General features: G+C 50.9%; 2 protein-coding genes across 8 annotated transcripts in view; both read left to right on the top strand.

Moving 5' to 3' along the window:
• PPP3CC (protein phosphatase 3 catalytic subunit gamma) overlaps positions 1-3,499 on the top strand; it is a 53,536-nt gene extending 50,037 nt beyond the window's left edge. For 2 of the 3 annotated variants that reach the window (XM_037497610.2, XM_054690522.1), the window contains exons 13-14: positions 1,486-1,515; positions 2,671-3,498. In XM_037497610.2, the coding sequence (XP_037353507.1) occupies positions 1,486-1,515; positions 2,671-2,855 (215 nt within the window). In that variant the 3' untranslated portion in view covers positions 2,856-3,498. Of the gene's footprint in view, positions 1-1,485; positions 1,516-2,670 lie in introns of all 3 variants that reach the window. The other variant, XM_037497608.2, reaches the window with a different exon arrangement.
• A 93-nt stretch (positions 3,500-3,592) lies between these two features.
• SORBS3 (sorbin and SH3 domain containing 3) overlaps positions 3,593-26,073 on the top strand; it is a 30,510-nt gene continuing 8,029 nt past the window's right edge. The window contains exons 1-13 of one of the 5 annotated variants that reach the window (XM_037495689.2): positions 3,593-7,484; positions 11,599-11,751; positions 16,141-16,279; positions 16,548-16,665; positions 17,860-18,053; positions 19,450-19,513; positions 21,661-21,699; positions 22,124-22,214; positions 23,837-23,924; positions 24,158-24,244; positions 24,322-24,375; positions 25,193-25,279; positions 25,743-25,789. In XM_037495689.2, the coding sequence (XP_037351586.1) occupies positions 11,645-11,751; positions 16,141-16,279; positions 16,548-16,665; positions 17,860-18,053; positions 19,450-19,513; positions 21,661-21,699; positions 22,124-22,214; positions 23,837-23,924; positions 24,158-24,244; positions 24,322-24,375; positions 25,193-25,279; positions 25,743-25,789 (1,115 nt within the window). In that variant the 5' untranslated portion in view covers positions 3,593-7,484; positions 11,599-11,644. Of the gene's footprint in view, positions 7,485-11,598; positions 11,752-13,720; positions 13,805-13,916; positions 15,192-16,140; positions 16,280-16,547; positions 16,666-17,859; positions 18,054-19,449; positions 19,514-21,660; positions 21,700-22,123; positions 22,215-23,836; positions 23,925-24,157; positions 24,245-24,321; positions 24,376-25,192; positions 25,280-25,742; positions 25,790-26,073 lie in introns of those variants that run through there. The other 4 variants (XM_054690521.1, XM_054690520.1, XM_037495692.2 and 1 more) reach the window with 4 other exon arrangements.

Genomic DNA, 26,073 nt, shown 5'->3' on the forward strand with positions numbered 1-26,073 from the left:
ACAGTGTTAGGCAATGCGTTGTTCACCTACTTTCTAGCAGTTGTATCCACAATGTGCTGTTTGAAGGTGCTATGGTTATCTTGTGAAAGTTTATTTGTTCTATTTGAGGAAATTAGAGAGGGGGTGACATTGCTTTAACACATGCCTGCATATGTTTAACAGATGCAAGCAGTTGGTAAGTTGATTCCAAGTTTCCATTTTTTTACATTGCATTAGGAAGTAAACTTTCAGTTCTTCCAGTTTTCCTCTCATCCATATATAAAGCCTCAAGAACAGCGAACTGCTACTATTCATTATTCTTCCCTGCCTTCTTTTAAAAAATTGGTATTGAGAGGACAGGGTTCTCCTAACAAGATCTTTTTTTCTACAACCCATAACCTTTTCATTTTTAGAACTTTTACTGTCTTACAAAGAAGATGCAAGGAAGTTCACCTGTTGGAATAATGTTTAAGTTATAGGAGAAGTCCTTCTTAGTGATTGACTTGCTTTCTTGCACAGTGAATGCAAGCCATATGGGTTGGAAATGCCAGCCTCTGCTATCTCTCTGATTCCAGATGGCACATGAATTTGTATCTGAAGTTGAATATGTTTATGCTTTTGCTGGCTCAGTACTCCACCCCTGGACAAGAAATATTCCCTAACTTTTAACCCAACCCATTTTCCTCTTTCCAAATTCCAGTCTGTTAATCAAAGGCCACTTGTTCATTAAGTAATTTTGAAAGACACTTAGACCCTACATAAGTTTCTTGAGAACAATAACTAGTTTTTTTTTAAGATTTACTTATTTATGCATACAAATATTGGGGCGTAGGCCAGAGATGGGGGGGAGGTGAGAGGATTCACCAGAAACAGAGTGGGGAGCAGAGCAGGCAGATGTACTGAAATACACTGCTGAGGGGAGCAGCGGGTGAGTCAGAAGTCTGCTGCGCCATGTGGGTCATCTCCCTAGCCAGGGATCGAACTCATGCTGCAATGGCTGCCAATAGCTTGATAGTGTTGTGTCTTTAACCCCTGTGCCACCAGGGAGGACCAACAATAACTAGTTTTAAATAAGTTTTTGAGTAGGACTCAGCGGCAGCTCATTTAATATCATCTAAAAGATGGTTGTAATATTAAATGATTTGACTCAACAAGTTATTTCAATCTGTGAACGTCAAGACATAAGTTAGCAGCTGCTACTTAAAATGAGGAAAGCAATGTAACTCTTGGTTTCTCAGTCAGCTTGATGGGCTCCATGGTCTCAGCAGTAGATGCCTTTGACTAGAAAAGGTTCCCATGACACCTGAAATGTTAAAAATATTAGAAACTCCCCAAACTCATAATTCCCCCCAGTTTAGTTTTTCGCAATAATCCTCTCGCTTCTCTAACTAGTTGACTTTTTTCTGGGTGGGAGTAGCTAACAGATGGGCCCTGGGGATGTCTGTGCGGGTTTACTCACTCTTTTTCTATCTTCGTTTTTGCATGCCACTGCTCCTGCTCTTACAGCCACAGTAGAAGCGGTAGAGGCCCGGGAAGGTATGGCCATATTCCTGTGATAGATGTGATCTTGTGTCTGTCTACTAGTTTTAAAAAGCTTTGTCAACATTTAAGATCTTTTATTATTGCATCACCAGAACTGTTAATAGTGAGAAAACAAATAGACATTTCTGGGCTTGCCCAGGAAGCAAGTGCTTCCTTTGTGTCCTGTATTTGTGTTTTTTTAAATGCCCCTCTCCACAGCCACAGTGCTTTCTGGGCTCTGTCAGTTTTAATGCAGTGGCTGAAACTTCAGAAACTGGTCATGAGGGGTCAAATAACTAAATCCTGATTCCTTCCATGCACAAAAGACACTCATTTGATTACTAGCGATTGGAGCAGGTGAGCCTCTGTATCCAGTGGTTCTAAAGGCTTTCAAGAACAGAGGCAAAATTAGTTAGCAATGTAGTTCGATTCATTTCTGAGGTTGTCCGGGGCAGTCAAGCCAAATTATCTTTGTTCCTTTGAAAATGATTTTAAGTAATAAATTATAAATCTGGAGAAAACCACTAGAATTGATAAATGTATCTCATAAATTTAATTGTTTTTGTTAAGGTGGTCCAAGATGGGAATATCTCTTTTTGATAATACAAACGTTCGACAGAAAAGAAAATATCTAGAGGCTGTTTAATGGCTTTTAAACTTTAACTCAGCTCCTGGTTGTGCAAGATAAAAAAAACAAACAACTGTCCTTCTAAATAAAAAGACCAGATTTCTTAGTGTTGTTGTTTTTTCTTTTTTTGTAATCAGTGTGATGTTTGTGCTAAAGTTACTACTCTGTTTAACTTGTTCTATTACTCTTCTGTTGCCTTATTTCTGTCATTGAGCACGTTTCTGGTTCATAAGAAACTTTCTCAAATATGTTGGGGCTGAGTAAGAACTTTTTAGCTTTTCATCAGGTATAGTTCTGCTATGATTAATTGTATTGAGCTTCTGTGGAAATTATTTTCACAGTTTTGGCTCACCCTTTGGGTCTTAAGGAAGCAATTGCTTCAGACAAGCCCAATTCAAATCAGATATTGCCAATTACCATCACCAGACATGTGCTCCGTTGCTGCCCTTCTATGTTTTTTTCTAGGAAGTTGCTATATGCTAAGGGGTTTGTTTGTTGGTTTGCTGTCTAATTAAGCTCCTCCCTTTCCTGTTTTTCTGTAGCTATCAGAGGGTTTTCGCTTCAGCACAGGATCCGGAGTTTTGAAGAAGCTCGAGGTCTAGACCGAATAAATGAGCGGATGCCTCCCCGAAAGGATAGCCAGTACGCAGATGGGCCAGTGAAATTGGTAACCCCTGTCCACCCAAATGCTGCGCATAAGAGCGACCCAGGGAAGAAAAGCCAGTAATGACTCAGTCCTGCTGCAGGGTGGATCAGAACTTCAGAACAAATTTTATTTATTTATTATTGGAAAACAAAACATCTTAAACCTGGAGGTGCATTCATAATACACTCTGCATTTATTCTGTAAGAAAGGCAACCATTTTATAAATTCTTTTAATTTATGTTCATTATATAAAAAAAGTACATCTGTTTTGTTTTTCCCTTTTATTCCTAGTTTTTAGGAATTGATCTGATTGTTGTCAATACATATGTGAAGTCTTGTGCTATAAAGGGGACCTTCCCCTAATAAAAGGGCCTTGGAAACCTCCAATCTAGGTTTCAGACTTGAACTAGCTAGCCTTTTCTCTTGTTTTTAGTAGGTAATATTTTTCATTTCAGACTAATAACTTTTCAAACACAAGAGGGTTTTATCGTTTTTTTTTTTCTCCTCTAGGGCACTATTATATACCAAGTATCTCTCAGACTTCAGTGGCTAAAACTATTCTTAGAGAAAACTTGATCATAGTAGAACTTTCACATGAATAACCTAACCGCAGTGATTTGAAGGACCGAGAAGAACTTTTTCCATAATAACTTACTTTCTTCTGGACTCCCAGTTGCTTTTAATAGCTTCAATTAAAACAAAATAAAAAGTAAAGAGAGATTTTCTTAGAATTACTTAAAATGTGTTCATTTAGCAATGACATCAATTTAAATTTCCCTTTGAACTTTGGGGGAGAAAAAGATTTTCAGAAAGCTTTCACTATCACCAAATCCTTTTGCTTTCATTTTTGAAACCTAGGTGATTTAACCCCATCTACAAAGAAAGCCACGTTTCTAACTGTTGTATATATGCCTCTGCAGAACCTTCAACAGTGAGAAGTCGTCGTGCCCCTCCACGTTATTACATCAGCTTTTCCATCTGTTTTCCCCACCACTTTTCTGTTTTTATATACCAGGATTTTGGAAACCTACAGGGGAAATGGAAGCTAACAAGAGTGAATAGGAAGTGGTGCTAAATGGCGCTGGGAAAGTGAGGATTTCCTCTTTTCTATATCAATGACTGGGATGTTTCTCTGTCCTTCAGCATGTATTAGGTTGAAGTGTGTCTCAATCTCTGTCAGTTTATTTTGGAATCCAGAACATGTAGTCAGATGTGGTGTTTGAATAATCTGCCCTCAACTCTTCAAGTCACAGCCAACTATTGAAAGATGTTTTGGGGATCCTTAAGTTCTTGGTTTTGGTGCCATGTTGTAACACTTAGTGGTCAGCTTGGCAGGGAATGTGCCATCTGGGCAACACTACCAAAGTGTGGAGATGCCTATTTATGAAACTCCTCAATGTCTTTTGGGATGTGGGGACCTGTATTAAAGCAAGAATCTCAGACAGTAGTACTTAGTGGGAGGAGCTTCAAGGAAACCAGAAACCATTTCAAAATAGCAATTTCATTAGAAGAATGAGGACTTAGCACATCTGTTTTCTATACCTTTTGCTAATAGTTCTCAGTGTGCTTATGACAGAGATCAAAGCATTTTGGGGGTGGGAATGGGCGCACATGTTGCTCTGATAATAATAAAAAAAAGACAGGACAGGTACTGATGAAGGAGATAGAAAACAAAGCCTTCTTAGAGGTTGTAACACCTAAGAAAGAAAGGAGGAAAAAAAAATTGAGTAGCTGTCCCTGTAATCATCATTTCTTTATATTCAAAGAAGGAATTCATCAGCTGAGCATCTTCCTATTCCTCCCTCCCCAGTCCCAGTATTAAAGACCGATACCTTTGGAAATCTTCCCCAAAATCAGTCCATGTGACAGATTTGAAAGGTGGAGGTTTGTTCGCCCTTTGTCCTTTTTTCATTGAGGCAATATTGTTCTACACGCACAATCCATAGGTAGAAACTATTCTTAAGGGCTATCTTTAATCAGCAGGCAAGTAGTGAACTAGTTATTACAGATCCTCATAAGCAAAAAATAACAATTTTGCAGGTAAAGAGGACAATTTTTTAGGGCTGTCTTCATTATCTTCTCAGAAATAAGTTGTATGATAAAGCAAGTTTCCTTCAAAGAAGCTTGGCAAAAGGATATATTTTACAGGTACCCTTTGCACTGTTGAAGGATCAGCCAGAGTAGAGAGACAAGATTTCATGAATCAAGAAAATTGGAGTGAATTTGAAATAGAAGAGCAACAGCTCTTGAAGGAAGTTAGGTTTGAAAATTCTGTTATATTATAAATGTATTTCTTTCGTTCTGTAGAATTTTGGGGTGTGCATTTCAATCATTTAGAAAGTTGAGTGTGTCGACGTGATACTGCTTCTTAAAGTGAGAGCAGCAGTTGCTGTACCTAAATTTGCATCTGCATTGGAGTCAAGACAGTGTAGAGGGCATGGACCTTAGGGATGTATTGTAATAACAGTAATTGTTCTTCACCTTAAACTTCACTGGAGGACTTAACAATGTTTTAATCACACAGCCCAGGAGCTGGCTGCCAGTCCTGGGTTTGCTGTAGGATTGTGGCTGCCCTTTCAGACTACATTTTAGCTCCTGTCAGAGTTCTGCCAGATTGGCATCTTTGAAGCCAAACTGGTTTTGAAGGGAGAAAATACTTTTCTTATAGCCTCCTTTACATTAAGGTCCACTAGGACATTATTTCCTCCGGTTTCCCTCATCTGAGGTGAGATGGGAATCAAAACCACTTCTAAATACCACTTTGGAAATGAAGCTTCCCATGGGCCAGTTTTGCCACTTTTGTTTACATTCACATCATATGAAATTTTTAATTGATCAGATGGCTTTTTTTTCTATTTAAAAACTCATCTATAACAATCTAATGTAAGTTCAAAACATGCATATTTTTTTATCTCTGTTCTGAATGTGAGAACAAAAGCAAAATAATAAGCCAAGGGTGTGTGTGTTTGTGTGTATGCACGTGTGTATGTGTGTACGTGTGTGTGTGTATGTGTAACAAAAGCAACCTCAGTTTTCCTAAAAACATTTTCTTAGAACATCAAGGTTATAGGTATAGACATTACTGATTCTCTGGCCTTCTGCAACTGGATATTAACCAGCAAGGTGAACATTGCTTTTCACACTTTGTTGGGCTTGATATAGTAGCTCCTTGCCTAGAAGAATCAGCTTGTCTAGGAATGTCAGCATTTTTTCATATCCATTTATCTCTATTTGTATTGCCTTTCAGTTCCTCCATAATAGTTGCAAGTCAATGAAGCAAGTTTCTATAGCAAAGACTTGCTTTCTTACCCTCATAACTTAGGTGTGATTTCCTGACACCTTCAAAATAGGAAAAGAAAAATCTTTTTTTGTCTTATCAAGAGAGTATTACTATTTAATGTCATTCAGGGACAAAGGTGGGGTTTAGTAAAATTAGATAGTTTTGGGGTCCTTCAGCCCTAGAATTGTCCCTGAGAGCCTTTTCTGAGTAACTTTAAAACAGAGTTTGAGGCAGCTGCTGACTGTGAGAGCGAATGCACCATGCCTGTAGGAGATCTGCTGGGCTTGCTGGACCAGACTGTCTCCAGTCTCCCAGTGAGTAAGGCTGACCTCTATTCCCCCTCCTCGCCTTGTGGTATGTAAATATTGTAGCCTTTCTCTAGGATTTTGGACTGTACCATAGCTATAAATAAAAGACTCAAGCTCTTGAGAATTAAATTCATCCTGATCAATCTGGGTGATCACAGCCAGTTAAAACGGTTTAGGAAAAGCTTGCTCCAGATTGACTGATTCATAATTTTTCTTTGTATTAAATATCAGGCTTTTCTCTCCAGTTTTTGTACTGAAAATTATTTACAGTTCCATAAAGACTTGAGGTATTACTCTAGAATCCCCATTATTTATTATAGTTGTTATAGTAACTGTGGAATCCAAGTGTTTTTCAAAGCATTATTCAACTTTTGCAATGCAGGCAGAAAAGATTTCAGAGGGAGGGTGAGCCCAGAACCCTGGTTGTGGGGTTCATCTATGGTTACAGCCATGGATTCTACCTAGTCTGGCACCTAGTCCACATCTCTTCTGAAATCTGCTATAAGAGGGAGTGAAAGGCAGCCTCTTCTACACCCTCATGACAAGTCTAGGTGGCATAGGAGCCCCAGCAATAGCTGGAGGAGGGTCCGAATTACCTGCAGGGCAGTTCCAAAGCATTATATTTGCATAGTTGCTCTTTGGAATTGCTATCACCAAATGCTCGTAGGAGGCCATAAGAAAACAGATGTGTGTAGAGGAAGAAAGTGAGTTGTGTGGTTGAAAAACAGGTGTGTTACTCTTAATCTTGAATCAAGAGAGAACTATGTTAACAATAGACCTTTGTACAAACATTGATGGAGTGTGAAAGAGGGAACCTGTATTGCTTTGAGACTTGTGACCTGCACTGCCCATGTCTAGCCAGTCAAAGTGAATGGGGTCAGGGCTAGCTGCCTTCATCTATGCAGTCACAAAGGTAAAGATGATACTGGAGAGTACATTCCCTCCCCACCAACAACCTTGGCAAGACTTGCTCAATAACACCTTTGCCTGAGATAGGGCTATGCGTCTTCTCTTCCACACCCTCACGACAAGTCTAAGTGGCTTAGGACCCAGAAGCGTGGACATGGATGTGGACCATCCCTCTGAGCAGCTCTAAAGTAGGGCCAGTCACACTGCCTCCCTGTAAGTTCTTGCTGATTCCCTTTACTCCCTTGACATAGGTGTCTCCAAAAAACCTTTTTCTCTTTTTGCATGTTAAAGTGAAGTGCATGTAATAAGGAGGGGGGCTATCATAGATTTTTATTTGGGGCAATGAAGATGCGGCTTTTTTTTGTCAAAGAATCTCTCTGAAGATGCCATCACGTATGCCTCAGTTTTCTTTCTCAGTACACTGTGATCAAGTTATTTTCCTACTAGCAATGTCAGCAGGCATATGCCAAGGAAAGATCCTCGTTTTATTTCCAAGTGAGGTAACCAGACACGAGACTAGCTGGTGGTATAATTTTTTAAAAGGTTTTTCTGAATGATGGATTATTTGCTTGTGCTTAGAGATTGCTTGCTTTCAGTTACAGTAAAGAAAATGGTGGAAATGTTATTTATTGGCAGAAATTGTTTAATAAGTCTTTTTGTGAATAAGAAATTTGTTAAAACTTTCTTATTGTAAATTCTAAGTCATCTTTAAAAGAAAAAGATTACTCTTAAAATTAAATGATAACTTTATTGGCTCCTTGTGTCTTATTTCCTGCTGGAGACACTTCTGTTAGATGCTTATCCTTCTAACTGCACAAGTCAAGGGGAAGTCTGATGTTTGGTGTCTAGACTGGTTTCTAACAATGTCAAGGAGTACCCTCCTCAAGGAAAGGAATCCCGTCACAGTGAAAAAGACCTCTTTCCTTCATCTCTCCCGCCCTTCACTTTAAAACAGGCTTTGGTGGCTGCAGTGGGTGCTTCCATTTCTCCTACTCAGACCCCACTCCATTGCCCTGATCTCCTACCAGGCGTTTTGCCCACTCTAACTCATGGTCAGGTCCTAGCTCCTTCTGAGGCTTCTTCAGCAGATGGTGCTGCTTGAAGAAAAGGAAGCATCTCAGAAAACAGAGTCTTTATGAAGGATAATAGTAATATTTATTATAGTAACTTAATAACTTCATATGTGATCCTGAAAATAGACCTGGATGAATTCCAACTTGGGAGAAGTATAAGAAGCAGAGAGGAATTGAATATGGAGTGGGACTGCCCAGAATAGGAGTGTCAAACTAGCCTTTTGATTCCTCTGAAACCTAGAAATATGAGGTGCTATGAATTCACAAGGAAAAACAACCTCCTGTGAGCAAGTGGGAGATTGGGAGCAGGGAGAGGAACCAGAACTCTTAGGAAAGAAAATGCATCAGTGAGGGAATTCTATTGGTCATGGCCACAGAGATAGAAAGTCTAAGTTCAGGCCCTGCTAGGCCTAAGATAGACAAATTTACGGCAAATACAGCCACATCAATGTTGACAGTGCTATTTATGGACCAGAAAGTGAGCCTAGGTTTCTAATTTCAAAACAGTATGAATTTTGAAATCTTTTGTTGTCCAGTGGTGTTCTGACTTAGCAGTGTCCTTACATCTCAGCTAAACCTCAGTAAGCTGCGGTCATAGTTACCCTTATTTCCAGAGTCATAAAAATTATTGAAGGCCTGGAAATGAATTCAAATGCAAATTTATATTTATCTCATTATTTCTAAGTCTAATCCCCATTTTCTTGCCTGTTACATGTAATTGTATGGTCTCCTTTTTTTATCACAACTCTCAGGATTTTGGAAGTGTTAAATTTGGATACAGAAAATTAGTAACTTAATGGCAAATTAGGCAGTCTTTAATGTTGCTACAGTTGACAGCGAAGGAGGTGGCAAGACAAGGTTATTCTTTGTTTGGAGGCCAGAGCGCTGTCAGGCCAACAAATCGGTCCTCTTATCTGCCTTATCTCAGTTTGCCCTTGCCGGGAAGGGAGCCTGCTGCAGACCTAGTTTTCCAGCTCTTGGTCCGTGCCCTTCTTTGTGGCTGAATTGACTTGGCTGGGTTTTCCCTCTGAGGTCATCACTTACTTATCCTTCCCTTATAAACTGGCTTTCTGAAGAGCTGACAACCATTTGTTCTTCTTTTATTTCCTGAGAACTAGAAGGTTTGTCCAGTTCAGTTCTCAAAGACACCTCATCTGCGCATTGTGCTTGTCAGCTCATCTGTAAGAGGAGGGAGTGCAGAGAACTGGTTGATGCCACGTCAGTGTGAAAGCTTTCTCGGTGACAGGCCGGGTGCCCGGGACAAAGGCCGGGTTCTCTGACAGCCTTCAGGTTCAGATGGGATAGATGTTGAGAACCCTGAATACATGCCTGCTACCTCCTGGTGTGCTGTGGAAAGATTTGAGCCAGGCAGCCTGACAGCTCATCCTCGCATACCTGGCACCCAGCCCCAATGCCAACCGCCCTCACCCTCGACCTGTGGTGGCTGTCTTCACTCACAGAGCTCCCGCAGAGTGACCACACCAAACCTTTGGATTCCAGGAGTGTCAGGTCATCCCACTGTCAGCTGCAGAAGGCCCTTTAAACCTTCTTTCTGTTCTGATGAGCCGTATAGACAAGGGTCATCGGGGGGTTTGGCTGGCAACATCAGCAGGAACTAGAATCACAGAAGAAAGGGATAGAACCTAGGGGATGAGACAGTACAGGTTTGTACTGGTGCATCTGGTAGATTGCAATTCTGTATCCAGGGGCACTCTAATCTGCCCCTCTAGAGAGGTCCAGACTCCCCAAAAGGAGGCTTTTCTTTTCTAAGCCATTCTGGACGGCTTGCTCAGTTCTTCTGGAAGGAAGAATGCCTTCTCTGATAGCACAAACCAAAGCCTGCTGAAAGCTTAATAGGGTTTATACCCAGGGTTCATCCAGGCCTGTGGAGGAGAGAAGGAATAGCAGCAGCCTTTCCTTTGTCTAATATGGGGAACTGAGGCACAGAGCCTGGAAGCCACTTGGTGCTCGGGGTAGATCTTGGAGCACGACAGTCAATTTTCAGAACTAGCTAAAGACACTCCTCAAGAAACGAGAGTTCAGGGTTATGTCTTATGAGTTCCTTGCTTCTCTTTTCCCACTTGAGAAAGATAACTGAGTTGTCTGTTCATCCTACTCAAAATTAAAAGCTACTTAAGTGCTTTCCATCCATCCTCCCTCTTGGTGACAAAGGTTGGTTTTCAATGACCTGTGTTTCTGTGTGAACAGCACCCTCTTCTCCCCCTCCGTGTGAAGAGCCCCAGCCTCTATTGGTAGTCTCTCTGCTAATCACCCTTTAGGATGGTAGGTGTGGACAAACCTCTGTTGACTTGGGTACTCTTGGGGGATTATCCGCAGAACAAAAGGTGGCAGCCTTCAGGGGCAGGGTAGGGGGTGGGGCATACTGCTGAGGGGATCAGATAACTAGGAAAAACAGAGCAGTTATGTAACTGTGTTTACTATGGCTCAGGTGGCGCTGAAAAGGCTGAGGCAGCCCCTGACAAAAGTGCCAGAACCGGAAAAAAAGTGTCACAGGGAGGGAGGTCCCAGTTTGGTGACAGGGAATCAGAGGAGACAGTGCCTGGGATGAAAGGAATCTACCCTGTTGTTGACAGCAGCCAGGTCACCTAGGACAGCCTGCCCTATCCCCAGCTTCTCCCTAAGCCTTGCCAACCATTCTGGGGGCAGGCCAGCAGCAAGCTGAGCTGAGGCTGCAGGGAGGAGCTTAGAAATCAGACACCTGGGTCTTGGCTGAATCTCTGGATTTTCCACCCCTTAATCTCCTAATTTCTAAAGAGGAGAGATTCTTCTCCCTAAATATGGGCAGAAAAGGAAGAGTCGATAAATTCCTTAACTTCTATACTCCCACCAAACTCTCATCCTCTTCTGAGGGGCACTGTGGAATACGATGGAATCATGGTGTTTGAGTTCCTCCATGGTCCAAGATCTAGCCTAAAACTCTGGGAGGGAGAGCAAGCCCAACTGAGACAGAGCTGGTTCTGGCCCAAGAGAGGAGGTGCTAAGTCCAGAATGGCCCAGGCCTCAGTGGACCCGCGGAGTCAAAGTAGCTAAGGGTTAGTCTCCCCACACTATAGAGCCTACCCCGCCTCCTACAGAGCTGTTGACTGGACTTCCTATTCCCATAGAGATGGAACTGGTAGCCCGTCCCCAGCTCCTTGGCCACGACTGCCACCTCCCCCTGTGAGGAACAGGAAGTTGGAACCTTTGTCAGCTCAGCTGCACCCTCTACATTAAATATTTATCTTGGAGTCCAGGTCAGAGCCCTATTGAATAAGAGACGCTCGCTGCTGGTGAGAGGGTATGACCAGGATTCCTGGAGTTGGAAGATCTTCAGCTTCATCATCTTTGAATAACAAGGAAGAAAATGAAAGAGATGTGGCCTTTCTTAGTCGCGAGGATCCTGCCAGGTGGGAAAAACTGGTGTCAAAGGAAAAGGGCACGTGTTTTGTCTCTGAGGGAGGGACGGGGCTTGGGGGAGAAGAAAGTAGCCAAGCTTTGGGGAGGGGAAATGCACTACCGCCTGCCCTCGGGAAGTCCCAGAGCTTGGACACTCCTTTCTGCAGCTGTCTTCTGTGGGCAGGGACTACCCATGCCCTCCCCACCCCTGTAGCTTTTCTGGAGAAATTTAGGTTCTTGGAAGGAAGTTTAAAAGTGATCGTGTTCCGCTCCTGCCCACTGCAATCATTGCCCCTACAAAGTTGCACCACAATTGGCAGCCTTGGACCTTCCATAATCATTTAAAAGCTCTTCCTTGGAAACATTGGCTCTGCTTCCAAGCATGCATGCCATGGCCCACTTCCACACCGCGGCCCCACAGGCACCCAGAGCGGGTTGCCCAGCTCTCCCAAGCTCCCCCCCCCCGCCCCCCAAATATTTCCTCCTTCCGCTTTTTCCATCTGGTATTGTTTCAAGCCGGCTCACCACAACCAGGAGAGCTCTTTGAACTGAACTGAGACGATAACGTTACTAGCTTCAACAGCGGTGGGGGCTTAAATGGTTTCATCTTTTCTCCATTTCCTTTCCAACTTTGGAGTTGCGCGCTGGGAAAACTCTCCGAGAGGCTCCCTAGGGCGCCACTCTCCAGCGCGGTAGGTATGCAATAAATGCTTTCATCATCTATAATTGATCGCTCCCAAAATGGGTCGGAAATTGCTCAGTAACTATTTACTGTTTGGTTGGTTTGGGGCTTGAGGTCCCAGAACCAAGTCAAGGGCTCAGAACTGCAGAGCGTTTTTTCCATTTGCAGTCAACACTCGGCGAGCACCTCCCTCCCTCCAGCTGGCGGGGGCCGCTGCGCCCCTCCTTGGCCCCCCCCCCGCCCCCCGGGCTCGAGGGGGGAGAAGAAGGGCGGGCCAGGGCTTCGGAAGCCAATGGGCGCAGGCCCTGGGGACGGGTGTCAGAGCCGCGGGAACAGCGGAAAAGCAGCGAGATCAAAACAAAAACGGTGTATGGGAACACCGAGACCCTACGAACCCCATCCCTGCCAAAGGAGCCCCACCCTCATCCTCTTCGGGGCCGCGGCACGCCCAGGGCCCTGATTTCCTGCCCGGGCTGTCCCCCGCGGGGCTTGCACGTGTGTGAGCGTCAGCCGCCTTGCCCGTGCACACGCGCGCGTGTGTTTGTTTGCACACGTCCGGACGCGCTTGCGCAAGCACCAATTCTCTCTCCCCAAGTTGGGAGGGGGCGGTGGGGCCTTCATTCAGCCCACTGGGCAGCTCCGCCTGGGGGGCGCCCTTATCTGGGCCCCAGTCTGTCTGCATCTCCGTCCCGTCTCCGGCCTCGCCGAGCCGCCGACTCCCTATCAGCGCTGGCTTGACCCGCGTCCTTTAATCGCGGCCGGTTCCTGCCCTCCATCCTGGCCCCGCCGAGCAGCGGCTCCTTCCCCCTCGCTGGAAATGTCGCTGGAAACTCTGAGCGGCGCTCGCCGGCCCCTCTGCCCCCCGCCCCGACGCTGGCTCTGCGGTGGGGGCCGGGAGGGCAGCTGGGAAACCAGAGCGGGTTCCCAGGGGACCCTCGGCGGCCCCTCCCGGCGCCGACTCACCACCCGCCGGCCCTCTCGGCGGCCGGCCACGGCCTCCCCGCGGCGCGCCCCGACGGAGCGCACTCGCGCGCCCCCGGCCGGCCGGCGCGAGCCCCCGCCCCGCGGGCGGGAGAGGGAGTCTCCGGCTCGCACCCCACCCCCAGCCGCAGTCCCGGTCCCAGGAAGACGGCCCCGCCAGCTCCCGGCCCGCGCGGCCCGGCCAGCGCGCGCCCCCTGGCCCCGTCGAGCCCGCTCCCTCCGCGGGCGTCCCGCCTAGCAGACCGGCCTTGACCGGGTCACGAGGGCGGGCGGCGCAGCCCCGACTTCTCCCTGCCCTCCCTGCGCGGGGACCCGCCGCCGCCGAGCCAGGCAGGAGCCTGGCAGAGATGCTCCTGCCCTCCCGGCCTTCCTGCGCGCCCGCCACCTGCTCGCCCGGGAAGGTAGGTGTCTCGAGGGAGAGGGGGCGGGTGGAGGCAGGAAGGCGGAGAGCCTCTCTCCCTGGGGTCTTCGTCCTAAATGCTGGGGTGGAAGAGATGGGAGTAACCCCTTAATCTCAGGAAAGGTGAAACTGACAGAAACCTGCCCATGCCCACGTGGGCTTGCAGCTGGAAAATGCCCGGAAAAGTGCCTAGGGCCGGGGCGCCAAGTTCAGGGCAATACTTGGAGGCGGCATAGAGTCTGCCTACTGCAGCAAGAATTACTGCACCCTGTGGAGCTGCAGGGGTGAAGAAGACCAACAGGATTGTGGGAGAACTCCCCAGATTTCCTGTCACACTCTGCGCTCTTCCAGATGTGGGGCCAATTCCCCTGGCCTCCATCTCTGTGTAAAGTCCTCCTTCATGTCTGCTGGCAGGATTGCCAGGAAAAAAACCCAATCTACCCTTCCCCATCCACCCCTGCATGCCCCAGGAGGAAGGCACTGCAGGAGCAGTGCTGCAAGAGGACAGAATAGGCCACCAAGAATTAGCAACCCCCGAAAATTGGGTGGTGTGGAGTACCTCCTGCTCACCTCATCCTAGAGAGGGCAGGTCCACCCCTCCCCCCAATATAGCAGGGTGGGTGGCACCCTGAGGCTAAGGAAGGAGGTTCTGGTCAGCTGATGATTGGGACTGCTGGTGCTGACCAGGCATCTTGGCCTCAGACAGTCAGCTGGGTGGGGAGGGGTTGCTGCTAGGAACCAGCCTCCCCTGACCTGTGCTACCAATCTCCCCTGCCTCAATTTCCCCTTCATGGGAGGGAGAGCAGGAACTGGGGAGTGTCTGCATGTTTTGCTTTTTGTAGGAGCCCTAATTGAATCCAGCTGTGAGCAACCCTTCCCCGGCCTCAGCCCTCCACTCCCCCCACAGCCAGTGATGGGCATGAAAAAGCTGTCCCCAGTAGGTCATTCAAATGCCTGAAGGAATTCCCACTCAGAGCAGAGGCAGAGGGCTGCCCCCAGCTTTGTCTATACCCTCCAGCTCCGCAAAGCCCTATCAGGAACTGGGTACAGGAGATGAATAATCACAGCACTCTATTGTACTTTCATCCCCTCTGGTCCCCCAGAACACTTGTGTGGCTCATATGACTGGTGGCTGCACACAAACCCCACCCCTGTCAGCTGACCTATTGGCACCCTCAGCCCCCATGCTGCTCACATGACCCTCTGGCTGTACCTAACATGGTCACATCCACTGCCAGCGCTGTGCTTACACTCTACCACACACAGCACCTAACAGGCCCTGCAGGCCCTCTTGAGCGCCAGGTTCCAGTCACACAAGTGCCAGGATTGGTCAAGCCCCAGAAGACAGCACAGGTTGGCTGAGCCTCTGGCCCAGTCAAATAGCACAGGTAGGAGAGAGGGGTTCTCGGGGAGAAAAGCCCTGTCGGGCAGGCCAACCGCTTCCATCTCTGGATGTCCGGAGCCCCTTGCGCCGACCTAAAGTTTGGATGGGGCAAAAAGCCAGCTGGCCGTTAGGCATGGTGTTGTTGGAGAAGACGCTCTGTTCAAAAACTGGACTGGAGGCGTAGAAAAGTGGGGTGTGTGTGTGTGAGGGGGGTACTCAGCACTGTCCCTCCATGAAAAGTCCAATTTTGTGCTTGCCTGCTGCTCTGCTTCCTACCTCCACCCCTCATGGGCACCCTGAGGGGAGCCTTCTGTGCAGGGAGGGAGGCCAGACAAGGGAGCCAATACTGCTTTGAGCTCAAAAGGCGTGGCTGCTGCTGCCTGGAAGTGGCTGCCCACTCTCCCCCCAGGAACCCTGGTCCTGTCACACAGTGGACATTTGGCCTTGCTGATTTAGGGCCTGAGTAAGCTCCTGTGCCCACAGACATACAGATGCGCTCACAGCCTGGGGGAGGCAGAGGGAACTGAAACAAAGTCTCGTGTGCCCAGGCCCTCCTGGCCAGCTGCCCAAGTTCCCTTCTGGGGGAGCCCGCCACAATGTGCAGTGAGAACCCCAGTGGGGCTGGCCAGTAGGCCTGTGTGCCTGAGGCTTTGTCCAGCAGACCTGCTCCTGGCCAGCCTCCCCCCTCCAGGCCTGGCCTCTCCCTCCCCCACTCCCACCCGGAGCTCCTGCCTGAGGCCTAACAAGCAGCCCATTGTGCCTCTGGGAGCTGCGCGGGCAGCCTGCAGGCGGGTGCCCGCTGTGGCCTGTTTCCTGGGTCCTTGAGCACCCACCCCGCTGGCCCTGACCCCCTCCCACAGCCATCCCCTCCTCCGCCACTGGTGGTTGTGGTCAAGCCCAGAGGGCACTGGCGGCCCAGGCCCAGCAGGTTTCCCTTCTTTTCTTCCCCACAGAGGACTTTCAGAGGAGCCCTCCAACCTTGACCCGAGCATGCAGGCCCCTCCCTGCAGCCTCCCTGCCGGGCTCAGCCTGGATGACTTCATTCCCCGCCACCTCCAGGCCCACGTAGGGTCTTCCTCCCGGGGCACACGGGTGAGTGAGATGGCGAAGGGTGTGCTGTGGGCTCACAGTTGGCAGGGGACTTGCAGGACAGTTGGGGGAGCCAGCGGATTAAAGGAAGAAAAGAGGGAGGGGGGCGGTCAGAGGATCGCACCAAAGGGCCTTGCTGGTTTCCCTGCAAAAGAATCAGGCTGACCTTGGAGCCCTCACTGTGGGGTGTGGGCTGTCCTGGTAGCCACCCGTCCTATCCTTCTGTGGAATCTTCTGGGCCTGAGCTGCTGCTCCTGGCCCCTCCACACAGGTGCCTGTGATCCGGAACGGTGGCTCCAACACCCTTAATTTCCAGTTCCACGACCCTGCGCCCAGGACCGTGTGCAATGGGTACTTCCCACAGAGGAGAGATGCTTCCCGGCACCCAGGTGGGTCTGCTCCCAAAAACCTGCTCCAGGAACCCTCTGTGGGGCGGGACTGCCTTCTGACAACATGATGTATTAGGCAGGGTGGGGCTGGGGTCTTCCCGGCCTCTGCCTCTGGCTCAGCTAACTCCCTTGCTGGCCTGTGAGAGTGAAACCAGCTGTGGGAGGCACAGCTTTCTCCCTGCTTCCACCCTCCTCTTACCCCAGTGCCAGGGGAAGGAAGCCTGCAGGGGCCAGGGAATGCGATTATATATATTGGTTCTAGAAGGAGTGAGGCCTGAAGCTGGCCCTAAGAGCTGCCCTAGCTGGACTCACCAGCCCAGCAGAAGGTTGGAGAGGCGACCTTGAGAGCCCATCAGCTGCTGGTCACCTATCGGTCACCCAGCCACAGTGTTTGGAGATCCTGATGAGGGTGCATCCTTTATCGAGCATTCCCTTTGTGCTGGACACTGTAGAGCTTTATCTCATTTAATTCCTTGATATCCTGATCAGGTAGGGTATGATTATTGAATCTTCCAGCGAGGAATCAGACTGAGATGTTCGGGCACAGAGATAGAGCAGATGGACCTTTGTCCACCTGCCTGGAAGCCCTTGTGCTGCTACACAGCAGAGAGCTGAAGACTCTGGGGAAGCTGAGGACGCAGTAGCCATGTCTGTGAATGAGTGTCCCTTACTGAGAGTGCTCGACTATGTGTCAGGCACTGTGCTGGGCTTGGTCACACACACTATCTCTCTGCGACTCTCCCTGATTGCTCTCATTTTTGTATCAGTGGCAACTGGGCACTGAGAGATTGATTGGTGGATACCACGTCACATAGCAGAGTGTATCTGAATCAGGTCTGCTCCCTCCACGCCCAGTGTCTTCTGCCACACCCTGTTGCTTCCCCTGCCTGTAGCTTTCTCTGCAAGTAGTGATTCCCAGCCTTGAGGATAACTCTAGGAAACGAGGGTGGGTGGAGGGAATGGCGCAGATTTCTCAAGACAAAATCCATTTTTATTATTCATTTTAATTGAAAAAGTAAACAAACAGAGGCCTGTGGAGGAGGTTTATAGAGTCTGCGTCATCAACTCTAAACAAACAAGGAGATGTTGAAACTTTTGAACCCACAGGGATCAATGTTCTGAGGAGCTAATGGGGCAAGCAACATCAGGTGGGCCCCAGCGCCTTGCTAATGCTCTCTTGCGCACACTCCACAGATCCTGCTTGGTATCAGACCTGGCCAGGCCCTGGGAGTCACCCATCTGGGAGTCAGAAGATCCCTGTTTCCCAGCATGCCCAGAACTGGTCAGCGACGTGGACCAAGGACAGTAAACGTCAGGACAAGCGCTGGGTCAAGTATGAGGGAATCGGGCCAGTGGACGAGAGCGGCATGCCAATTGCACCCCGATCTGTGAGTCCAGGGCTGGGGCTCCATGATGGCTGGAGCCCAGTGACCTGCTGAGCTCTGCTTCTGTTAATTAAAGTGGGGACCTTGTACCCAACCATTCCAGGCTAAAGCAGGGATTTAACCACAAAATGGGTTTAGCAGATGTTGAGTCTTTTAAAGTTATGGGCACTCTTGTGTGTCTGAGTTATACAAATGTGTCAGGGGGAGGGATTCTAGAATGTCCCTCAGGTTCTCAAGGGTGGAGAACCATTACTGTCAGCACTGGCCCTGGCACTGCCCCTTCTTAGTTGAAGAGCCCCTGGGCCCAGCTATGGCAGGCTTGGAAAGGTCTGGGATACCAGGCTTGGTGGACCCTGCCTGTCTCCTACCCCCTTGCCTGTCTTTGTTTGTTTGTTTATTTATTTATTTATATAAGAACCGGGGTACAGGCCAGATGCACAGGAGGGTGAGAGGATTCACCAGACAGAGCGGGGAACAGACCAGGCAGACTGACAAAATACACTGCTGAGGGGAGCAGCGGGCGAGACAGGAGAGGTCTGCTGCGCCACGTGGAACCCTCACCGGCGGCTGGGATTGAACCATTGCTGCAGAGGCTGCGGACAGCTTCACAGTGCGGCGCTCAACCGCCCGCGCCGCCACAAGGGGAGGCCCTCTGGTGAATTAGCTGCCTGCTTCTAGTTGCTCACCTCCTTATCTAAAACTGAAAGTGGTAACATCTCCTTCCTGCCTCCCGGGGCTGTTGTGAGTCTTAGGTGAGGCAAGGGATGTGAAATACCATTTCCCACCTGCATGACTGCATTTAGTTTTCCTTTCATAGTTGTCATTACGTAGAAACACATGTTTTTTGTTGAAACATTAGAAATATAGAAAATAAAAGAGAATGCACACCACCCCCTATCTCACGGCTTAGGGAGCAATACTGATAGAGATCCTTCCACATGTCTTATTTATCCATCAAGTGCTGTATGAAGTTCTGTCATTAAGATTAGCACAGCAAGGCCTCCCTGGTGGCACAAGCAGTTGAATGCAGCGCTGTGAAGCTGTCCACAGCCTCTGCAGTGCGGGTTCCATCCCGGCCAGTGGTAGAGACACTCACATGGCGCGGCAGACCTCTCCTGTCTCGCCCGCTGCTCCCCTCAGCAGTGTATTTCATCAGTCAGCCTGTTCTGTTCCCCGCTCTGTCTCTGGTGAATCCTCTCACCCTCCTGCGCATCTGGCCTATAGCCAGTGCTTGTATGTATAAAAAAGTAAATGAATCTTTAAAAAGAAAGTTTAAAAAACTAAAAAAATAAAAAGATTAACACAGCAGTCGACCCCCTGGGACTTCAAGGGAAGGACTCAGTAAGGAAAAGCTTCTGTGGCTGGGAAGGTAGCCTGATTTTGTCTTCTCCAATCCCAGAGCGTTGACAGCCCCAGGGACTGGTACCGGAGAATGTTCCAGCAGATCCACCGGAAAATCCCAGGTGAGACACCCTCCCAGGGCCCTCTCCGGGCCAGAGTGAGCTCAGCCTATGGGGCTTAAGGAAGGGAGTGGGGAAGGGAACTTACCTGCTTGGGGAGAGTGGTCCCCAGAACAAGCCACAGGAAGGAGCCTCCACATCTCCTCCCTTAATGGGGAGCGACCCCCCAGATCCCCAAGCCATTCTCATGGCTAGGAAGCCATGATGTCACTCATTTGTTCGTTCAGCCAATCCCTTGACCACCTATCGAGCACTTATCTGGGTGCTGAGCACTAAGCTAGGTGCTGAAGATACAAGGAACAAAGAATGTCCCTGCCCCGGTGAGGCAGCCATTCTAGGCCAGAGCGAGGCACAGAATGAACAAATCAGTGTTTCATGTGGCTGGCGATGTTAGGGCTGGGGAGGAAAAGGCCAGGGAGTGTCTGTGCAAGGAGGCTGCTACCTCATGCCCGCTGGTCCAGGGAGGGAGGTAGCCCTGTGGGCTCAGGGCAGAGCAGCCCAGCAGGGGGAGCAAGAGACCCAGAGGCAGAGCAGGCTGGCACTTTGGTTTTGGGCTGCAAGCAGAGCCGGGACTGGAGTGAGAGGGACCTGAGGTGGGGGATGGAGCCGCAGGTGACCAGGTCATGGAGGGCCTTCAGGCCATTATAAAGACTTTGGGCATTTTTATGTGAGAGTGAGGACCCACTGTGTGGTTCTGAGTGGAAGAAACATGCTCTGGCAAGTGAGGGCTGCAGAGGCTCACGCTGGCTGCAGGTGGAGAAGAGAAGGTGGGGCAGGGTGGGAGCAGGGCACCACTTAGGAGGCCTGACTTTAATTTAGTGACGTTCGTGTCTCAGACCAGGCAGTACAGTCGGCATGGTGGGACTCCAGAGACAGAGACATGGGAGTCTGCCGAGGGATTGGACATGACATGAAAGAAAGGCAGTTAGGGTGGCTTTAAACTTGAGCAAATTGAAGAATAGTTGCAATCCTTAAATGCTGGTCTAAGGGGCTTTCAGTTTTAGACATGCTTCCAAGTGGAGATGACAAGTAGGCAGTTAATATCCACATCTATAGTCCAGGGTGAGGCTTAAGCTGCAGATGGAAATACCTGGACTCGGAGAGACTTTGATTTAAGGCTCCCAAGCAATTCTAACATGCAGCCAGGGTTGTATATCCCTGGACTAGATGGTATTTTTAAAGCCAGAGGACTAGATAAGCCACCTAGTGTGATGGAGAGAAAGATCCCAAGGACTGAGCGCTGAGACACGTGGAAGTTCAGAGGTTCAGGAGGTGAGCAGGAACCAGTACAGCAGACTGAGTCGGTGCAGCTATGGAGATGGGAGGAAAACCAAGTGGTCCCCTGAAGCCAAGTGAAAAAGGAATTTAAAAAGGAGGAAATCACCCACGGTGACATAGGCTGCTGATGGTCAAATACCATTGGCCATGGAGGTCGCTGGGGTCTTTGATGAGAGCAGCAGGGGCAAGAGTGCTGGGGCTGAAAGCCTGCTGAGCTAGAAGGGGAATTGCCCACGGTGGGTTCCTCCTGCTTGCTGCAAACAAAGGAAAGCAGAAAAATCCAAGATCCAGAGGATGGTGTGCGATCTCAAGAGGGGCATTTTGGTTTCATCTAAAGTTGAGCTGCTGTGTCACGTCTGCATGCCAAGGAGGTCAGAGGCGTTGGTTGTTCAAGTGCATTTCCTAGAAAAGTCATAGGTACCTGAAAGTGGAAAGTCATAGGTACCTAGGAAAGTCATAGACCCTGAAAAGTCATAGGTACCATAAGGAGTGGGTTTGGGCTGTGGGGAAGTACAAGCATTTAGGAGAGGGTGCAGAAAAGGAAATAGGAAGAACAAGAAGTGGGATGTCACCAGCCTGACATGGTGTGGGCAGGTCTGCAAAGGTCAGGGAGAGGGTGTGTATGGGAACGCAGGCAGGGAGGAACAGGAGGGTTTAGGCAAGTCTGTTGCCCAGTTGGGTTGGCTCGCTCAGTCCCTAAGTCTGCCAGAGGCATTTCAGGCCCTCCTGAGAACTGCCCTCCTAATTCCTGCCCTCCCTGGGGACATTCTTGAGGTCCTGACTCAGCCCCTTGGCCCCTGCTCTAAACAGGAGGGAGGCTGGAAGCAGCGGCCAAGGCCACTTCCCTGACCTTGTCCTTTCTGATTCTGCAGACCTGCAACTGGACTGGACCTTTGAGGAACCACCCAAAGGTGAGGAGGTGCCAGTGCCTCGCCTGGCTCCTGCATCTGCCCCTCCCTGCAGCCATGTTTGGCTTTGGGGCTCCCTGGTTGGTTTAGTTCAACTTGCATTTTTATAGTCCATTTCTGGTGAGCTCCAATGGGAACTCAGCTTGCTGTGCAGAGAATGCTTAGCCCTGGCCATGTTTTCTCTGGGTTTCTAGCCTCATCTACAAAATGGGGATATAGCAACCCCAGAGTTGTTTTGAAGATTTAGTAAAGTGTGCAAAACTCTTGGTGCAAAGCCCACATTTAGTAGACTGGAGCACCATCCCAGTTCCCACAAGCCACCCAGGAGTGTGGGTAGAGATGCGTGCCAGACCTTCAATGATCCCCCAGGCACCCTCAAGCCCAGTGCTCACCTCCCCCTCCCCCTGCCTGTCTTCTTCTATTTCAGGGGGCTCCTGCAGCGCCACATCAACAGACTCAAGGCATCCAGGGCTCCAGCAAAAACCTGCCTCCAGGCCAGGCCAGTCCTCTCTGAGTGGGTGAGCCTTGGTGGGGAAGGGGCAGGGTCTGGGAAAAAGTGCTGTATTCCTTTTTGAGGACTGGCACCCCCTGGTGGCCACAGCCAGTGCAGCCTGAGAGCTGGCAAGGTCTGATCTGGTTCCTCTCACAGCCTTATCACTTGGCAGGGTCCCCACTACTGCAGAGACTCCCCTCCCTGCCAGGGCCAAAGTGGGGTGCTAGGCAGGGATACACCCATTCCTGGTCAGGAACACCTGTGACACTTCTGACTGGCAGTAGAACTCTGTACCCCAAAGATCCACAGATCACATGGAATGGGGGGGAGGGGTAGGGAAGCCCACACGGCTTTAACTTGTGGGCCATCTACTGAGGCCTGAGGGAAATAAAGGCTGTGGAAGACCATAAGCTTCTTCCCAGATCCACTGAGAGAGGACTTCCTCTCCCCTACACCCAGGTGAAGGATCCAGTTCCTTTTGTCTGTGTAGTCCATACAGGCCCAGCCGTGGCTGCCAGGGCGCTGACGGGGTTCAGTGTGACCTTGGGAACCAGGAGCTTTGTTCGCAAAGTGAAATTTGAGAGATCACCTCATCAGCATAGCCATGACTGGCTGTGGCTCTCGACATGATCAGTTACACAGAGGCTAAGAGCTTGAGATTTGGCTTCAGCTGGATCAAGCTGACATGTTGCCATTAGCCCTGTAACCTTGCACAGCTTCAGCAGCCTGAGCCTCAGTGTTCCCATCTGTTAACAGGGATCATGGGTGGTTGTAGGACCAAGGCACATAGCAAGTCTCCACAGACATCACCAATGTACAGATTTAATTATGACTAAAGTTCCCTTAGATTAGAAAAGACACAATCCGTGCCCCTTATCACTAATATGACTAACATTATTACTAAAATAGAGAATAGAGTCATTGTCACAGCCACCAGATCCTGACTCCCCCATTAGACATTCAGTCCTTTGATAAGTTGCTGAGGTGCTGCACTTGGAGAAGAGCTTCAGACGCAGCAGAGGCTGGAGCATGACAGCCATCCAGGATAGGTGCGCCGGAGGGGACTGCGGCCATGTGCTGGCGGGCACCCGGGGGCTGCGAGGCCTCCCTGGAGACTTCACTGCATCGGTGCCCTGAGGGAGCAGAGACGACTTTCAGGGGCTCTTTCCCTGGTCGCGGTTCTCCTTGAAATAAGATGTAGTCTTACACTCTTGGGCCTGGGTGTAAGACCACGCACAGTGGCAGCTGGAGAGATCACCTTCTTCAAAACTGTACAAACATACAGAGCCACAGCCGCGGGCCCAGACTGAATGCCACTGCGGGAGAGTTCACCGGGAGGGTTCTGCCACTCAAAGAGCAGATGCATGTGTCAGGCCTCCTCCTGGGCCTCGCCTCTCTTCCCTCACCTAAGCCTCGCCACACCCTGATGACGGTGGGGATCATTTCCACACTATGGTATTGAACCTGAGGCTCCAGAGTTCAGTCACTTGCCAGGTCGCACAGCCGAGTGGTGGAGGTGGGATGTGAACTCAGGTGCTTAAGTCTGCTTCCACAGTCTGGAGCAGGTGGGCAGGGGTGCAGCTGTGTGCTCACGGCTACTGCAGTTTCTGCAAAGGAAACTGAAGGGATTCCCTTCCCTTTCTTTAGAAGAAACTGGAACTCTGAAGAGTTTCCTAGGCGTACCTTCAACTCTAACCTTGGAGCATCTTCCTCTCCGGTGCACACTCCAAATCAGGTAGCTTGCCAGAACCTCCCTCCACCTCCCCCCTCCCCCAACACCCTGCTCTTTGGCCAGGCCCCTCTGCCGAAGCTGCACAGATAAGCCCTTTCCACTTGGTGCAGCCAGGAGAGCCCAGAGTGCTTAGGAGGCGCCAATGGGCACAGGGGAGGGACTATCACCCCAGAGTCTGTTTTCTGAGCCTGACCAGTGTCCTCTCCTCAAGTTGTTGCCCACCCACCTCCATGTAGGTACACAGACGCAGAGAGAAAGCGGACAACATCTGGACAGAAGAGTCTTGGAATCAGTTTCTGAAAGAATTAGAGACTGGGCAAAAGGTGAATGGGTGCAGCCCCTCAGCTTTGCATTTTAGAAAGCGGGTTCACGCCCTCTGACTTGCTCTTCCCTCCCTTAGCCCAAGAAGCCACTGGTGGACGACCCTGTTGAGAGACCCTCCCAGCCCATTGAGGTGAGTACTGTGGGAAGTGGGGGTGTGTGGGAGGGGACACAGCAATGCGGAGAGAGGAATGAGGGAGAGTCTGGGTGATGTTGGTCCCGGTGACCATAGGCAAAGGCCACAGACCAAAAGCTCTGACCCTCTCCAGTCCTGTACAGTTTTCTAGCCCAGGACAGTGTCTGGCACACAACAGGCATTCAATAAACATGTGTTGGATAAACGTGTGTTGACCAACACAAGAGCTGAGAAGGGAGTGGTGGGTGTGGACTGGAATGGTCAGGAAGTATTCTTGGAGGTGGAGCTGGTCCTCCAAAGAGTTTGGCCAGGCAGAGGGGGTAGGGGAGGAGCAGAGGCAGAGGCGGGAGAGAGATTGATTGATTCTAGGGTGTGTTCTTGCACAGGCATGTGTGACCACCAGCTGGGACGGGCAGCGGGAGGGGGAGCAGGTTGGGTACAGGGAGGCCAGGCTGTGGAAGACCACCTGGGAGAGGAACTAGGGAGCCCCGAGGCTTGGGGACAAGGAAGTAACTTGACAAAAGTGGCACTGAGGCGCCATCAGTAAGTATTAAGCGAATGTCATCCGTCTAGGTGAGGGGTGAGCTGGCCCAGGAGGGAGGGGCCAGTGAGAGGCTGTGGCAGGGGCGCCCTCCAGACGCCCTGAAATGCCTCCCCAGGGCCACAGGCAGGGGGCCTGCCCCTGGCTCTGAGCCCTGAGCCTGCCCTTTACCCGAGCGCCGTGCGCTCTGTCCTGCGCTTCTCCCGAGTGAGCTTTGCCCCGCGCCCGCCCCCGACTCTGCACGGCCGGGTCTGCCCATCACCGCCCCCCCAGGTCCTGCTGGAGAGGGAGCTGGCCAAGCTGAGCGCGGAGCTGGACAAGGACCTGCGGGCCATTGAGACTCGGCAGCCGTCCCACAAGGTGGCGGCCTCCCGGGGCTCCCCTGGGGGCCGCGGGGGCGGGGGGGGGGGGGGGGCGGGGAGGGGCCGGCTGGCGGGGCCGATCGCCCCCAACCGCCCGGGGCGCGTCCTCGGGCCGACTTCCCCGCCGTCTGCGCCGCCCTCTAGAAAAGCCGGGGATTGACTTTCCCCGGTGACCCCGAAAAATCCTCCAGGCCGCCTCCGCCTGACGTCCGAGGGCCCGGGGCGCGCCCGCCCCGCCCCCATCCAGCCCGCGGGACCCCGGCCCGGCCCCGGCGCGGCGTCCCCGGCCGCCCGCCCCCTTCCGCCGCCCGGTTTCCTCCCCGGCCCCTCCCGGACCCCGCGGCCCGCCCGCCCGCCCCGCCCGCCGCCTTCCCCGGGCGCCGAGAACTTTTCCGGAGGCGGCGGCCTCGGCGGCGCTGGGACCCGCGTCCCGGCCTGACCGCGCCCGTCTCCCCGCGCAGAGCTCGCCGGCGCCCGGACGGCCCCGGCCCGCGCGGCCCGCGGCGGGGTGAGTGCGGGGGGCGGCGGGTGAGCGCGGGGGGCGGCGGGGTGAGCGCGGGGGGGGGGGGGGGGGGGGCAGGGTGAGCGCGGGGGGCGGCGGGGACGTGGCGGGGCGGGGGCCGCGGCCGCTGCTCCTCGCCGGGGAGGGGGGCGGCCCCGGGCGCCCCGAGGGAAAGCGGGCCTCTCCCCGGGACGCGGGGAGTGGGGCGCGGGGAGGGGCGCCCCGCACTCCCCGCGCGCGCCCCCGCGGGCCCCGGCCGCGCCCTTGCCCGCCCGCCGTGGGGAGGCTGG

Source organism: Talpa occidentalis, unplaced genomic scaffold (assembly GCF_014898055.3).
Source record: "Talpa occidentalis isolate TD23 unplaced genomic scaffold, MPIMG_talOcc4v2.1 talOcc4.8, whole genome shotgun sequence".
In the NCBI taxonomy this organism is placed as follows: Eukaryota; Metazoa; Chordata; class Mammalia; order Eulipotyphla; family Talpidae; genus Talpa; species Talpa occidentalis.